Consider the following 17,498-nt stretch of genomic DNA (forward strand, 5'->3'; position numbering starts at 1 on the left):
TTTTAGTAGAGACGGGGTTTCACCATGTTGACCAGGATGGTCTCGATCTCTTGACCTCGTGATCCACCCGCCTCGGCCTCCCACAGTGCTGGGATTACAGGCTTGAGCCACCGTGCCCAGCCTGCCTCTCCTTTTCTTTGTGGAAAAAAACTAATATTCTAAAACGCATTTAAATGTTGCCTTTTCCATAGAGCCTCACTTTACACTCAAACAGAGTGAAGCTCTCCCTGCTTTTTATCCACACTGTACTCTTATTTCTCTTAGTTGTTACAAGTTTATTTTATTTGTAAGTGTGCATGTTTGCAGCCCTCTGTAAGACAATGGAGCTTTTGAGAGTATCATTTTATTATCGTTCTCCTTTTTTTGTATTTGAGATGGGGTCTCACTCTGTCACCCAGGCTGCCGTGCAGTGGTGCAGTCACAGCTCACTGAAGCCTGGGTCTTCCCACCTCAGCCTTCCGAGTAATTGGGACTACTGGCATGTGTCACCATAGCCAGCTAATATTTTTATTTTTTATTTTTGTAGAGACAAGGTCTCACTATATTACTCAGTTTGGTCTCAAACTCTTGGACTCAAGTGATCCTCCTGCCTTGGCCTCTGAAAGTGCTGGAATTATAGGCGTGAGCCACCTTGACATCCTGTTCGCTTTCTTCCGGTGCCAAATTTGAGGTTCAGTAAATATATTATTGGTGGTTCAGGAGGTTTAAAGTCACCTCTTCCAGTTCTCATGTCTTCTGTGGAAGTTGTCAGAATCAAAATGGAGTCACTAGTGTTATTATTATTTTTTTTAACCCTGACAAGTAGAGCTGGGAAGCCTGTGAAAAGAGGGTTCTCACACTTGCATGCCTGATAAAAATTATCACAAAATACTGCAAAAACCACAACCTTGCACAAAGGCCATTGAAGCCTTATACAGAAAATACCTTTATTGGGACGTCTGCCCAGCAGCTGCCTGTCCATCTTTGGACTGGTATCGCCCTTATTATTGGTCTTTGTAGCCAGGGATAACTGTTTCAAAACAATTATGTGATGTACCTCATTTTTTTCTTTAAAAACTTTTTTCTTCCTTACCTCCCTGAATACACATATAGTTTACTACGGCATGTGTCTTCCCATTGCAATACTCTCTGCCCAAATAAACATCATTTTCTTCTGGAGAGCCTCTCTTTTTAATGTTTAGGTTAACAGTTGTATAAATGGAAGGATGGAAGAATGCACAATGACATTTTATCACACAAAATATACAAAGGTAGGGACATAGTAGGCATTTTGTATAACTTGTCATGAGAATAACGTGTTCAAGCTCAAATATTTTTTTCTCATATCATACAGTGTTAACTGCTTCAGATTTACTAGGATTGTGCTCTTACAGGAGTCATTCTCATTTGATGATTTATCTGTGGACTTCACCCAAAAGGAGTGGCAGCTACTGGACCCCTCTCAGAAGAATTTATATAAGGATGTCATGTTGGAGAACTATAGCAGCCTGGTGTCACTGGGTAATAAAAGCTTTCTTGAGTACCTTGGATTATGCCCAATGCATTTCCTTTTATTTTTAATTGCTGGGAAGTTTCGGAAGCCTATAGTTAGGCTTTTGAAATTTTTAATGATTTTGGGCCTAAAATTTAGATCATAGTTGATTGGACTATGACACCAAGAAAGTATTTGGGTCTCAGCTTTCAGTAATGAAGTCTTAAGTTTGTTATGCTGCCTCTGAAACTTAAGTATTAATAGTTTGACCTAATGCGTATAACTTCTTATATGTCGCATATTATATGAAGTGCTTTACATATATCAACTCATTTAATCACCAGAGCAATCCTGTGTGGCAAGTATAATTATTACTCATTTTTCCTGATGAGAAAATAGAGGCCAAGATAAGTAACTTTCCCAAGAACTAACAGCTACTAAATTAAAGAGCCTGGTTGTAAACCCAGACTTACTGGCGCCAGGGCCTCTGAAGTGCCTAATGGCTTCGTACTAGACCCTGTTAGCCACCAGGGAGACCACTACTGTAACTTTGAGAATTACTTACCCTGTTGAGGTTCAGCTTTATCAGGCCAAGCCTGATGTGAAACCTTGCTCATCTTCAGAGGCCCTAAAGCCCAAGCAGTTGAGCCTAAGGCCTTTGTGATTTTCCCGGAGCAGGGTATGAAGCTATGAAACCGGATGTCATCTTCAAGTTGGAGCAAGGAGAAGAGCCATGGATAGGAGATGAAGAAATTCCAAGTTCATATTCTCCAGGTGAGTGTATGAGAATCAGGCAGATGGGAGAAAGTAGAAGTCCCATGCCATCTTGTCAGTGATGGGTTGGCATCTCTGAAATGTGCTTTAGAGATCTCTTCAACATCTCTAAACCTTCGGTGGTGCCTCAGAGCAACTGACATTAACTACTCAAGTAAGTCACATTTAGACATAGCTTCTTTGTAGCTTGTAATGAAATGCATCCTGCTTATCTTGGCCATGACTTTACTATTCTCTGTAACATCTGGTACCTTAACTGCTTATTTGGTATTCTGTCCTCTCACATGTTTATCCCCTTCAGCTCTTCCTTCCCCTGTGGTCAAAGACATCTCCTTTTGTACACTGAAGCATCTTGATTTTGTCCTCAATTTGGGTATCTCTGAGGGCCAAAGGACCACTTTCCAAAGCCCCAGTCTGTTTAGTCTCATTATATTAGAAAATGGAGCCATTATTTCTCCCAATTTATCCTTATCCTCCCTTTAAAATTAGGTTCCTTTGTGTTTTTTTTCTACAGATTAGACACCATGGAGCGTATGAAAAATCCCTTTCTTTCTTTCTTTCTTTTTTTTTTTTTTTGAGATGGTGTCTTGTTCTGTCACCCAGGCTGGAGTACAGTGGTGTGATCTCTGCTCACTGCAACCTCCAACTCCCAGGTTCAAGCAATTCTCCTGCCTCAGCCTTCCAAGCAGCGGGGACTACAGGCGCATGCCACCATGCCTGGCTAATTTTTTTGTATTTTTAGTGGAGATGGGGTTTCACCATGTTGGCCAGGCTGGTCTCAAACTCCTGACCTCATGATCTGCCTAGCTTGGCCTCCCAAAGTGCTGGGATTACAGGTGTGAACCACCACACCCACCCGAATAATCCCTTTCTACTATCCTTTCATGTTGTTTTAAAGTTTTTTTCTATTTGGAAAGTATCTTCTTAATTTTTTTTTTTTTTTTTTTGAGACAGAGTCTTGCTCTTTCACCCACGCTGGAGTGCAGTGGCATGATCTTGGCTGACTGTAACCCCTGCCTCCCGAGTTCAAGCAGTTCTCCTGCTTCAGCCTCCCAAGCACATGGGACTGTAGGCGCCTGCTACCACAGCTGGCTAATTTTTGTATTTTTAGTAAAGATGGGGTTTCGCCATGTTGGCCAGGCTGGTCTCGGAATTCCTGACCTTGTGATCCACCCGACTTGGCCTCCCGAAGTGGTGGGGTTACGGGTGTGAGCCACCGTGCCTGGCTGGAAAGTATCTCTTAAAAGCCTTCCTGCCTCAATTTTCACTTAAAAGTAGGTTCATGATGTCTCATTTCTGAAGTTCTCAAATTGCTAGATAGATCCAGATTCTAATATTTTACAAGCTGTCTTAATGATGCCACCATATTTTATTTTCTAAAGCATCCCACACTACTATGATCAGCCGAACCTCTTTACTCATTGTCTGCTATGTGACATTGACTTACTTCAGATTCCCTCAAAAGCAGACCCTAAGATACATATGCGAGTATAAGAACTTACTGGGGACATGGTCCCCACAAATGTGAGAGAATGGGCAAGTCAGACCAGGAAGTGCTGGGAGCATTAATGCCCATGAAGGATGGGCTGACACTGCAACTACTGCCGTGGGTGGCGGATGCTCAGTTTTGCTGAGCGCCTTCTGAGGCACGGTGAAAATATTCCTCAGTCTTGACACTGAGGTAGTAGGAAGCCCACGTATTTATTTACTCCCATCTCAGTGTCGAGGTTTGCTCTGCCATAGTAAGTATCCAGGATGTCCAGGATTCCAGTGTACAGACCAGACTTGTGCTTTCAGCCCAAGAAAGTACTTGGGTGAGTTGTGAGTGCCTGGGGTAGACATTATGTCAGAAACTGTCCATCAGAGCTGCAGGTATCCTCTGAATTTAGCTGATGGGTATGGGTGAGACAGTGACAGCATCTGCTACAGACTTGTAACTCTTCTCCGGGACCTCCATTGTATGACACTATTGTTGCCTGTTCAATCATTTCTTCCTTCTCCCCATTCATGATCAATTCTCAAGTGTTTTCAGATATATAACATCTTGAACTTTTGATGGTGTTACACTAGTTACCTAGAAATTCTTAATCCTTTTTATAGGAACTTGGTTTTCACTGCAGTTATATTTATGAAACGTTTCTCGAATACCCAGCCTAAATTTTCTTGCCTTTTTCTGAAGTCACATCTGTGACGTGATCATAGTATATATAATATTTGGGACCAACCATCTAAAAAAATACTATAAGGGGCTTAAATTTAATACCTTCACTTTAGTTATAGAACATGCAACATTAAATAAATTTCTTTCCAAAAGCTTTGTCTTTGTTTTTATAGACAGGGTCTTGCTCTGTTGCGCAGGCTGCAGTGCAGTGATGTGATCATAAGTCACTGTAGCCTCAAATTCCTGGGCCCAAGTGATCCTCTTGCCTCAGCCCCCTGAGTAGATGGGACTACAGGTGTGTGCCACCGTGCCTGTTTCTTTCTTTTGTTATTTTTTGTTTTTTTAGTTTTATGTGGTAAGACTGGGATTTGTAATTTGAGATACTTCTTGTAGTTTTTATGTGCCCTTTTTAGTTGAGATCCACTCACCTAGTGGGTTTTATCTTTTACTGAAAAGGATTACAAAGTAAGACAAGAAAATAAGTTTCCAGAAGCATACAACTTAGTTAAGAAGATGAGACATTTGTGTTTATTTAAAAATTCAGCACTTAAACATTGAGCATTCATTTTGTTGTAAGGCAGTGCAAAGCTAATTGTCAACATTACATAAATTGGGACAGTGTGTCAGGGTCCCCAAGATCCCCCCATGTTCAGAGTCACCAGGAAGACTCATGGGACTCAGCATATTGTTGTACTTATGACTAAGATTTATTACAGTGACATTTTAAGGACACACAGCTGGATCATAAATGAAAAAGGTACAGACAGAATCTGGAAGAATCTATGTGCAGGTCTCCTAAGCTCTCTCCCTCCCATAAGGGTCAGAGTTTACCATCCTCTGCAACAAAAATGTAGTAGCATGTTTTTGATATTTCTGCTCAGGAAAGACCATTAGAGATAAGTGCCCAAGGTCTTTACTGAGAGCTGGTCATGTAGGTTTTCTCTGCCTAACATGTGCCGATCATATTGTTTGTATGCAGTCTTGGCATAGTAAGTCATTTTTATCAGTTAGGAAATAGTAGGGACATTCCTGAAACCCACGTTCTCAGATGCCAGCCATGGGCCAATCTTGCAAGCAGGGCTTCTTTCTGTGGATAGTAGTTTCGGACCTGATGCTCTTTTCTGCGCACACTGCTTTAGGAGGTCAGAGAAAATGGGGTATTTATTGACTTCTTTTATTTTTATGTTACTGTGCTAGGTACTGTGGCTATAGTAGGCAGCATTAGAGATCTATGTCCTGCCCACATAGTGGTTACTTGCTAATGGGAGGATTAAAAAAGAACAGGGTAGCAAGTAAGCATGAAAAATTTCAGATCCTGCTAAGTGTTATTGCAGAAGTAAATTAGATGAGAGAATCTGTTAGTCTGCTCAGGCTGCCATAACAAAATACCATATTCGGGGGAGCTTAACAGAATTTATTTCTCAGTTTTAGTGATAGAAAGTCCAAGATCAAGGTACCAGCATGATCAAGAGTTGAGGGCTCCCTTCCTGACTTGTAGACAGCCACCCTCTCACTGTGTATTCACGTGGCCTTTCCTCAGTGTGTGCCTGTAGAGAGAGAGAGTAAGTAATCTCTCTGGATTTTCTTTCTTTCTTTTTTGAGACAGGGTCCCACTCACCTAGGCTGGAGTGTAGTGACACAACCACGGCTCATTGCAGCCTTAACTTCCTGTGATCACCTCAAGTGATCCTCCCAAGCAGTTGGGACCACAGGTGTACACCACCACACCTGGCTAATTAAGAAAATTTTTTTTGGTACAGAGTTTTATCATGTTGTCCAGGCTGCTGTCGAACTCTGGGGTTCAAGTAGTCTGCCCGCTTCAGCCTCCCAAAGTGCTGAGATTACAGAGGTGGGCCACTGTGTCTGGCCTTCTATCTAGTTTTATAAAGACAATAACCCTATTTGATCAGGGTCGTACCCTTATGACCTCATTTAACCTTACTTCCTTAGAGGTCCTGTCTCCAAATACAGCCATACTGGGAGTTAATCTTCAATATACAAGTTTTGAGGAGACACAACATGGAAAAACTAATTGTAGGCATGAAAGATGTGAAATGAGCATGGGGAAAAGTGTCTCCAAAAGGAATGACAAAAAAGAATATGTTAAGTCAGAAAATGGCTGTTAATTTAAGAAACAGAAAGGAAGTCCATGTGGCTGAGGTCAGTATGCCAGAGAGATGCAGGTAAGTTGGAGAGAGTGTGGGAACTAGATCATGTCTCAACTTGTAGGCAATACAAAGGTGTTATAATTGAGTGAAGAAATTTTGAAAAGTAAAACCTTTAAATTGTGAAAGTTTAATCTGACTGCTGAATAGACGATGTAAAATTGGAAGCAGGTAAACCAATTAGAAGGGTATTTCAGGCCGGGCACGGTGGCTCAAGCCTGTAATCCCAGCACTTTGGGAGGCCGAGGCGGGTGGATCACGAGGTCAAGAGATCGAGACCATCCTGGTCAACATGGTGAAACCCCGTCTCTACTAAAAATACAAAAAATTAGCTGGGCATGGTGGTGTGTGCCTGTAATCCCAGCTACTCAGGAGGCTGAGGCAGGAGAATTGCCTGAACCCAGGAGGCGGAGGTTGCGGTGAGCCGAGATCGCGCCATTGCACTCCAGCCTGGGTAACATGAGTGAAACTCCGTCTCAAAAAAAAAAAAGAAGGGTATTTCAGGCCAGGCGCGGTGGCTCACGCCGGTAATCCCAGCACTTTGGGAGGCTGAGGAGGGCAGATCACAAGGTCGGGAGTTCGAGACCAACCTGACTAATATGGTAAAACCCTGTCTCTACTAAAAATACAAAAATTAGCTGGGCGTGGTGGTAGGTGCCTGTAGTACCAGCTACTCGGAAGGCTGAGGCAGGAGAATCGCTTGAACCTGGGAGGTGAAGGTTGCAGTGAGCCGAGATTGGGCCACCGCACTCCAGTTTGGGCGACAGTGAGACTCCGTCTCAAAAAAAAAAAAGGGATATTTCATTGAGATAATGTGACAATTTAGAGCAGAGCAAGTGATGGAGAGAGTGGGACTATTTGGAATACACCACAAATGAGCAAATTTAAGGCAATTTCATTTTTCTATTAGGAAAAAAATAAAGATAAGGGGAAGACAGATGTAAATTTCAAACACATACTTAATAGTTCAATAATGTGATTATATTTAACATGAGTATACGTTTATAAGTATTTCATTTTCTGCTCCCGTATTTTCTGATACCGTTTTATTGAAACTTCTCATACATCTTAAAATTAATTTATTAGGCCTAACACAATGTTTGCAATCCCAGCAATTTGGAAAGCTGAAGTAGAATGACTACTTGAGCCCAGCCTGAGCAACATGGTGAGACCCCCTCTCTACAAAAAATTCTAAAAATTATCTTGAGCACAGTGACATGCACCTGTAGTCCCAGCTACTCAGGAGGCTGAGTTGGGAGGATCACTTGAGCTGCAGTGAGCTATAATTGCACCACTAAACTCCAGACTAAGTGAGAGGGCAAGACCCTGTCTCAAAAAGCAAAATTAATATGTTTATAGTGAAGTCTTGATTTCAACTCTCATGTTTCTCCCTCAGTCTTCCTGAATTCAGTAACACCATAATCTACCAAATTGTTCAAATGCTAAACCTAAGGATCATTCTTGCTTCTCTTTTTCCCTTTATTTTCTCCATACCAAATACGTCAGCAAATATTACTGATTCTATCTCCACCATATAATCCTACAAATATATTAATAACCTTCAGTTGACATTTAAATTTGTGGAATGTTTTCACATTACTGAGTATCTTTCTTACCTCTAGGTACAACCTCACAAAAAGTTCTAAGTATAGATTTTTATTGAAAAATGGGCCCAGCATGTTGGCTCATGCCTGCAACCCCAATACTTTGTGAGGCTAAAGTGGGAGAGTTGCTTGAGCCCGGGAGTTCAAGAGCAGCCTGGACAACATAGGGAAACCCTGTCTCTACAAGAACAACAGCAAAACTACCTAGTTTTGGTGGTTGCATGTCTGTGTATTCTGGCTACTTGGGAGACTTATGTAGAAGGCTCTCTTGAGCCTGGGAGGTTGAGGTTGTGGTGAACATTATCACAACACCACATTTCAACCTGGGCAACAGAGCAAGACCCTGTCTCTAAAAATATGTGTTTCGAAGTGCACTTACAATAGTATAAATGGTTATATCATGAGGATAATTGGAATAGAGCTGTATAACAAATGACTGTCAAACTGTCAGATTATTTTTAGAATGGGAACTTGGGCCTTGGGATAGTTTTAGTGAAAGTACACGTGGATTTTAAAGTTCTGTGCTTGAACAGTTTAGAGGAAAGATGATATGGTTTTCAAAATGGTTTGCATTAAATGACTTTCTTAATAGTAATGTGAAGATGTATATGGCAAGTTTAAATAAAACTTTCGAATGAGAAAAAGTGAACTATTTCTCATTCGTTGAGCTTGAAATGACTACCTAAATATGTTCATTTTCTTCTTAGTATTTACTACAGCATATAGTTTTGTTGTTTTAAAAATATTATTTCTTTATCTTTTCCATTACAATGTAAGTTTTATGACAGGACCTTATTTTTTCTCTTGTGTCTCTCATACCAAACACACTACTCGGACATAGTATATACTCAGAAAGTGTTGAATGAATTAATTACTCAAAACATTGGGTCAAAGCTTCTTCCATCATTTTTGCTTTGCTTCTTATTGCTCTTCATGTGTTTCTTACATTCTCCATTTAATAAACATATTTGTCAACAACCACAGGTGACTTAATCTTCAGTTACTTTCCTATTTCTGTTTTTAGTATGTCCCTGCAATACCTAGAAGATAGTTATTATACTTGGAACTTATTTCGGACTAGAAAACTAAGCCTTAAAAGCAGCCAACCCCTCAATAACATTGCTAGTTTTTGTTTTTCCCCAGAAAGCACAGCCAAACATTTTTGTTTGTTTGTTTCCTTTATAGAAGTCTGGAAAGTAGATGATAACATCATATGGCACGAGGATAACCAAGACCAGCTTAAAATTACAAAAAGAGGTCACGAATGTGATGCATTTGGAAAAAATTTCAATCTGAACGTGAACTTTGTTCCTCTAAGTAAATCAAACAATGATGATGACTTAGATGGATTGATTTTAAAACATCATTTAGATTTGCTTATTCCAAAAGGAGATTATGTAAAAACAGTATCAGATGACTTTAATGTGTTTGATAATTTTTTTCTCCATTCCAAGCCTGAGGATACTGATACCTGGTTAAAATACTATGACTGTGATAAATATAAAGAGACCTATAAAAAGTCACAGATTATTATATATCATAGAAATCGTTTAGGGGAGAAACTGTATGAATGCAGTGAATGTAGGAAGCGCTTCACTAAGAAACCAAGTCTCATTAAACACCAGAGCAGACATATAAGAGACATAGCCTTTGGCTGTGGTAAATGTGGCAAAACCTTTCCCCAGAAGTCTCAGTTTGTTACACATCACAGAACTCATACAGGAGAAAAACCTTATAATTGTAGCCAGTGTGGGAAAGCCTTCTCCCAAAAGTCACAGCTCACATCCCATCAGCGGACACATACAGGAGAGAAACCATATGAATGTGGTGAATGTGGGAAAGCTTTTTCCCGGAAGTCACATCTCATATCACATTGGAGAACACACACAGGAGAAAAACCCTATGGATGCAATGAATGTGGGAGGGCCTTTAGTGAAAAGTCAAATCTCATTAATCATCAGAGAATTCATACCGGCGAGAAGCCTTTTGAATGCAGGGAATGTGGGAAAGCCTTCAGCAGGAAGTCACAACTTGTTACCCATCACAGAACTCACACAGGAACAAAACCCTTTGGATGTAGTGATTGTAGAAAAGCCTTCTTTGAGAAATCAGAGCTTGTTAGACATCAGACAATTCATACTGGAGAGAAACCCTATGAATGCAGCGAATGTCAGAAAGCATTTAGAGAGAGGTCTAGTCTCATTAATCATCAGAGAACCCATACAGGAGAGAAACCTCATGGATGCCTTCAGTGTGGGAAGGCCTTCTCACAAAAGTCACATCTCATATCACATCAGATGACACACACAGGAGAAAAACCCTTTATATGCAGTAAATGTGGGAAAGCCTTCAGCAGGAAATCACAGCTTGTTAGACATCAGAGAACTCATACAGGAGAAAAACCATATGAATGCAGTGAATGTGGGAAAGCTTTCAGTGAAAAATTAAGTCTCACTAATCATCAGAGAATTCATACAGGAGAAAAACCATATGTATGTACTGAATGTGGGAAAGCCTTTTGTCAGAAGTCACATCTCATATCACATCAGAGGACACATACAGGGGAGAAACCATATGAATGCACTGAATGTGGGAAGGCCTTTGGTGAGAAGTCAAGTCTTGCAACTCATCAGAGAACTCATACTGGAGAAAAACCGTATGAATGCAGGGACTGTGAAAAAGCATTCTCCCAGAAATCACAGTTAAATACGCACCAGAGGATTCACACTGGAGAGAAACCCTATGAATGCAGTCTTTGCAGGAAAGCTTTTTTTGAGAAGTCGGAGCTAATTAGACATCTGAGAACTCATACAGGAGAAAAACCTTATGAATGCAATGAATGTAGAAAAGCCTTCAGGGAGAAGTCTAGTCTCATTAATCATCAGAGAATACATACGGGAGAGAAACCCTTTGAATGTAATGAGTGTGGCAAAGCTTTCTCCCGGAAGTCACACCTTATACCACATCAAAGGACACATACTGGTGAGAAGCCCTATGGATGCAGTGAATGTAGGAAGGCCTTCTCTCAGAAGTCACAGCTGGTCAATCATCAGAGAATTCATACAGGAGAGAAGCCTTATCAGTGCAATACATGTGGGAAAGCTTTCTCACAGAAGTCACAGCTCATCAATCATCAGAGAACTCATACAGTAAAAAAATCCTAGGAATACAGTTAATAGGAGTCTTTGATCGTATCATGGACTTCAGGAAATACAATTATAACAGTTGTAGACAGTCACATTGTGTTATGTGTCTGTACTCCATTAGGTTGGGAACTCTATAAATGAGGTGGTGTATGGAAAGCTGATCAGAATTCATAGAGTAGAATGAACTGACGAATGCAGTGTATCTCAAAAACTTTTAAAACCCTAGTCAAGCCTTATATAGTAGAACATTCGCAGCAAGGAATAATCCTATGAATATCAGAAAGCCTTCCAGAAGTCAAGTCTGCTAAGCTATTAGAAATATTCCCACTGGGGATGAGGGAAAACCCCATGAATGCAGGAAATGAGGCAGTATTTTTAAGAAATGGCAGTTCATTTTACATAAGAAAATGTCCTTAGGAATGGAGTCCTGTGAAAGTACTCAGCATGGGACACTGCAACAAGGAACCAAACTATTTTGTATTTTGGAGAATTCATATTATGGAGAACCTAACAATTTAAAGACACTGGGAATACTTGCCCCTCCATATAGTACGAGCAAGGGAAGCCATATACTTTTTGTAGACATGGGTACCAGAAATACCCAATTCTAAGTGGTTGACAGATGTTAACTTTGAAGTATTAAAAATATGTGAATAAATTGGTCATTGAAACATCTAAGAAATTTCTTCCTGGTATTTGTGGCCTATCTTCCACTGTCACACAAGCTTTGCATTTTGGGCTTACATATAATTTAATGTAATTGGGAGTATGAAATGCATATGCCTTATAGTGCCTCTGATGTCTGTGAAGACACGCGACATACTACTTGCTTTTATTTTTTAACAATAATACAAAAAATGGAAACTCGTAACGTGGCTTACTTGGTTAAGCAGTTTAACTGATAACACATTTCTTTTCCTTATTATAGACATATATAAGGGGGTATTTTGTTTTTACTGATCTTTCTATTCAGTAACTGAAGCCAACATTTTATAAGTTGTCTGCATCCTCAGAGTCTGAGTAACAGTTTATATAAAATATATGCAAAGGCAGGAACCACAGAATAACCATAGTGATATATAACTGAATGAGCAAAATAAAGATGTGTCAACTACATTGCAACACCCAAACTAAATGAAATAAAGTAGTACTGAGTCAAATCTTTTTTTCATTTAGTGAGATGCCTCCGTATACTATATAAATGTATCTTAAGTCATGTGTGATCCAGATGCCACTGTTTTAGTTTACTGTGATAAGGTATCATAGATACTTTGTGCTGCTTTTACGGTTTTTGTGTTGCATAAAATATCTTGTAAAAATTAGATGGATAAGTGAATTAAAAGTCACATTAATGAAGATGTAAAGTATTAGGGAATTTTGTGCTAAAAAAACATTTTTGACATTTCAAGAAAGCGTGTTTTATCTTCCAGCAAATTTCTGTGGTTGCTGGAAATGTACAGATTCTCCTGGACTTAGTGGGGTTACATCCCAATAATCATATTGTAAGGTGAAAACATTGTAAAGTCAAAAATGCATTTAATACACCCAACCTAGCAAACGTCATAGCTTAGCCTGGCCTACCTTAAACATTCTCAGAACACATTCTAATGCATATTCTATTTTGTAAAGAGGTGTTGAATATCTCATGTAATTATTGAATACTGAAAGTGAAAAACAGTAGTTGTATGGATACCATTGTAATGCTGAGAAACTGTAAGTCACATCATAAGTCAGGAATTGTCTGTATTAGGAAACAAGATTTCCATTATTTTATCATTTGAAATATATTTCACTTTCTTTCACTAGTTGCATTATCTCCATGGAAAACTTCATATTGAGAACTTACCATTATATAAATATGCCTCCATTAAAATGCATGAGCCATCCCTTAGCTAAGTATGGATTTTTAATGTTCTCTCAATAATGTTGCTTGACAAAGTTAATATTTTTTATATGCTGATGAAACTTAGAAAAGTCCGACATTGAGCTTGATTCCAAACTTAGAAAAAATGAAGACCTCCTTTTGTGTTCAAATTGTTGTATCAGTATGGTATATTGCATCTTTACCTTGAACAGTATTTTCTCGATTTTGCAACATTTTGGTTAAGTTGGAATTTTAAATAAATGAGAATAATTTTCTAAACCAGCATACCAGGAGTTCAACGGCCATATAATTCTGTCTTTCCATGCTGTAACTTTAAAGCATCTAATTTTCCAACTGTTATTCATACTTAAGTGTATGACCTTCCTGGCCAGGCACAGAGGCTCGCGTCTGTAATCCCAGCACGTTGGGAGGCTGAGGCAGGTGCATCACATGAAATCAGGAGTTCAAGACCAGCCTGGCCAACATGGTGAGACCCCATCTTTACTAAAAATTTAAAAAATTAGCCAGGCGTGGTGGCATGTGCCCATAATCCCAGTTACTCAGTAGGCTGAGGCAGGAAAATCACTTTTCCTGTGAGTCAAGATCGCGCCACTGCACTCCAGCCTGGGCAACAGAGTGAGTCTCTGTCTCAAGGAAAAAAAATCTTCCTACTTTTTAATATCTTGAAGTCATTTTACTAAATGTGGGAGACAAACGTCTGCAAATGAACAGTTATAGGGTGATGTTGTATTTTGTGATTTTTGCCCATTTTTTTCTTTCCATCTATTATCATTCTCTTGCCATCCCCAGAGATTGATTCATTAGGCCTTGGAAATTCTAGATTATTCCATTAACTATTAAGCAGTTAAACCTAATACTTCCTGCACTAGATAATGGAACTTCAACACTAGCCTATTGATTCAATGCCCCAAAGCAAAAATTTTTTCTAAACATGAGATGTTACAGGGCAGACTGATGCTGACCACAGAGGTCAAGTTAAGAACTGATGGGGAGGTTCAAATATATTGTGCACTAATCACTGGAACTCACCATTCTGAAGTGTCATGAGAGCTCCGATTCTGAAATTAGAGATTTTTAGTGTGTTTTTGAAATTACCTTGGAAACCATAAAACTATGTCTCTGCATTGCCACTTACTGGTTCCTACCACAAATCCTACATCAAGAAGAAAGTTTTAAAGTTAGAGTGGATTTTTGATTTTATGGAGCACAATAAGGCACATTGAGGTAACATACTACAGGAGGCCGCATACAGGAAGCATCACCTTTTCTTGTTCTCTTACCATCCAGGATTTCCCACTGACCTGGAATTGTGCACACTTCTGCAAAGGACAGTTTACATTGTTTTCCTGTTACTAGGCAGTGGGTTTTCTTTGAGGTCCAGACTGAATTTTGAAATCTGTACCAGGATTGCCTTCTGTTTGGTTTTTTCCTTGCGTAATCTGACATCAGTATCTATGGACCCATATATTTGTGGTACTTTGGTTTCAAGAATATCACTTTTAGAATGTTGAGATAAAATGCACCCAGAGAATCCCAGATTTATCAAAAGTAACTTTATAGCAGAATCTAGAGCAATAGGCATTTGGGATCTACCTTTGAGAACTTCTCAGTCATTTGGTCGTTCCAGCAATATATGTTCAGGTTGCACTTTGAGAGGCCGTGTTAGTGTATACATGTATCAGTGAGATTTCAGATGTTCAACATCTACCCCTGGCCGAACTGCTGATAAGCTTGACCAACCATCACCCTTGCAGATGCATGCATGTTTTCTGTACCTTGCTGTAACTTTTTAGTCCATTTTTCATATGTATACATAGTGACTATTTTTAAATGCAACTCTGATTACACATGTCTCGTTGAAATATCACGTGGCTCATTGTGGACTTAAAATGTAATATTCTCCATATGGAATGCAAGGACTTTTGTTCAAACCAATGCCTATTCACTGGTCCCTTCTGAAACTTTTTCTTCCTATGCAATATTTTCTGGCCTCTGTGAACAACTTGTAGTTCTTTGAGATTTCTATTATGTCATATGCTTTTGCAAATCTGCAATTGAAATGCCCTTTTTCCTTGTTAATGCCTATCAAATTTGTATGAACCTGTACATGTATATCTCACTGTGATAATATAATCATTGCATGTTTTATCTTTTCCACTTTAAAGCTTCTAGAGAGCTAGGACTGTCTTTTTTGTCCACGTAATTTTAGCATCACATGCTATATTTACATGTGGGTGCAGTGAGTGGCTATGTTTTCTACCACATGGAGCAACATGGTCTGCAGTGAGAGAGAAGAATGAAGCCATCATGGAAGCAAAATCAAGAGAGTCCTGATTGTGTTCTAGTACCTGGTTCTTCTGGTCTCAATGTCCAGGTCCACCTCTGCCCTTTTCATACCTTGATAGTTGAATTCTTCTGTGGGATACTCCAAATATCCTAATAAATTCTCATGTTTGCTTCATCTGGTTCAAGTTGTGTTTGTTACAACCCAAATACTTCTAACAGAGGAAATCAGGCTACGTCATAACTTGTTCTCTGGAAGTAGTTATGGAGAAGTTTGGGTGCAAGATGTCTAGGATCAACAGCTGTGAAATGATAGAAGAATAAATAAGAAAACATTGAGCTAAGGAAGAAGTCAATTTGCACGGATTTGGAGCCAGCAGGGACTTCTGAAACATGTAGTGCTCATCAGAGTGCCTCAGGTCGAACCAAGATGTCCAGGCCTCTGTAACCCTGCATTGCTCACTTAGTCACCCAGGATCAGACGGCCCTGGGAAGGAAGCAACCCTCGGTGACCAGCTCTTTTCAGCTGAGTCCAGCGTCACCAGTGGAGGCTTTCTGCTGATGACTCTCCCTGCCCTGGGCAAGTCCCTCCTTGAGGAACAATCTGAGTAATAATACCTGTTTGTGGCCACACAGTCATCCTTTCCACTGCTTAGATCCCCTTGTCTATGTTACATTTGGGAAGCTGCTGCTCTCGGATTATGGTGGGGTCCTGTCTGAGGAGAGAAAAGGCAGATTTGTAGGACAAACCGCAGCCCCCAATGTTGCACTTGCTTTCTGTTCTTCACTGTAGATGCTCGTCACACTCCATTAGCACCTCTGCTGACATAAGTGGCTTACATAGTAGTTTGTCCCAGACCCTTATTCCTTAGGGGGTCAGGGCTCTGGGTACCATGTACTTTTCAGATCTAAGTTGCCATATTTGTCCATTTACATCACATTGTGGCAAGGAAATGCAAAGAGGCACCTACGGGGACCACCTGAGTCCTGCTCCTTTTCCCTCCCGCCCTGTTGTGCAACAGCAGCCGTACCTTCTGCTGATCAGTGTCTGTGCCCTGCAAAGAGTGGCTTTTCTGGAATGCCAGTTCCTGGACACAAGGGGTACAGAGTTCCATGTTGTATCTGTGGCTTATAATTTAGAACACTCACTCTGCCCTCTGGTAAAAAGTGCCCCCCTTGGGACTAATCCTTGATGTTTGACTTTTATACAGTGCTGTGCTTTCAAAGAGGAAGAACACATGGGTTTGGTATCACAGTGTGGAAGCAGGAAGGGCCTCATTTGCTACCATCACAAATGATCCTTTTGGACTTTCTGCTTCCCATCACCACAACTCTGGGTTCCGCGGGGGTTGACAGTGTGAATATTGCCCTGGGAGCAAAACTGTAGTTCTGTTGTTGTTCATTTCATGTATATTGTTTATTTCATTGCTCACTTTATTTCACTTGATGTGAGTGCAAATGTACTTATCCTCTTTTCTGAATTGGAATAGAAAAAAAATGCATTTACTGGATCCGTAGCCGTATATCACGTATCTGAGGGTGTATTAATCTCTTCTAGTAGAAATACCACATCTGGCCTAATGGCTCAACTACTTAGTTGAGCTTGAAGTTGAACTGCAGTTATGAGTAGTTTTTACTAGAGATATGTTGGGAACCATGACTCCTAAATCTTTTATATCCGGAAGGGTGACTGTAATCTCTATTATCCCCCCAGAGATTGTTCTTACGTACTGTCTTGTGGGGATTGTAGTTTGAGGCGTCCACATGGCTTTTCCTGCTGCAATAGCTCTTTTTCTGCAAGTCAAGGACCTGATGCCACTTGTGATACAGCGGATGTGAGCTGCTTTTTGTGCAGCCAGAGGCCCTCTAACTTTCACATCTACAATCAATTGTCTATTACTTGGCCTCAACTGTTTGTGTCTTTATGTAGAACATCAGTGGCTTTTAGCAGTAGCCACTGTATTAGTCCGTTCTCATACTGCTATAAAGAAATATCCCAGGGCCGGGCC

General features: G+C 40.1%; 1 protein-coding gene across 3 annotated transcripts in view; it reads left to right on the forward strand.

The window, feature by feature from the left end:
- ZNF84 (zinc finger protein 84) overlaps positions 1-15,667 on the forward strand; it is a 23,713-nt gene extending 8,046 nt beyond the window's left edge. The window contains exons 3-6 of one of the 3 annotated variants that reach the window (XM_037733158.1): positions 1,160-1,250; positions 1,374-1,500; positions 2,150-2,245; positions 9,361-15,667. In XM_037733158.1, coding sequence (XP_037589086.1) covers positions 1,206-1,250; positions 1,374-1,500; positions 2,150-2,245; positions 9,361-11,339 — 2,247 coding nt within the window. In that variant the 5' untranslated portion in view covers positions 1,160-1,205 and the 3' untranslated portion in view covers positions 11,340-15,667. The remainder of the gene's footprint in view (positions 1-1,159; positions 1,251-1,373; positions 1,501-2,149; positions 2,246-9,360) is intronic. The other 2 variants (XM_037733157.1, XM_017513644.1) reach the window with 2 other exon arrangements.
- Positions 15,668-17,498: the final 1,831 nt, after the last annotated feature.

This window comes from Cebus imitator, unplaced genomic scaffold (assembly GCF_001604975.1).
Source record: "Cebus imitator isolate Cc_AM_T3 unplaced genomic scaffold, Cebus_imitator-1.0 Scaffold497, whole genome shotgun sequence".
NCBI lineage: Eukaryota > Metazoa > Chordata > Mammalia > Primates > Cebidae > Cebus > Cebus imitator.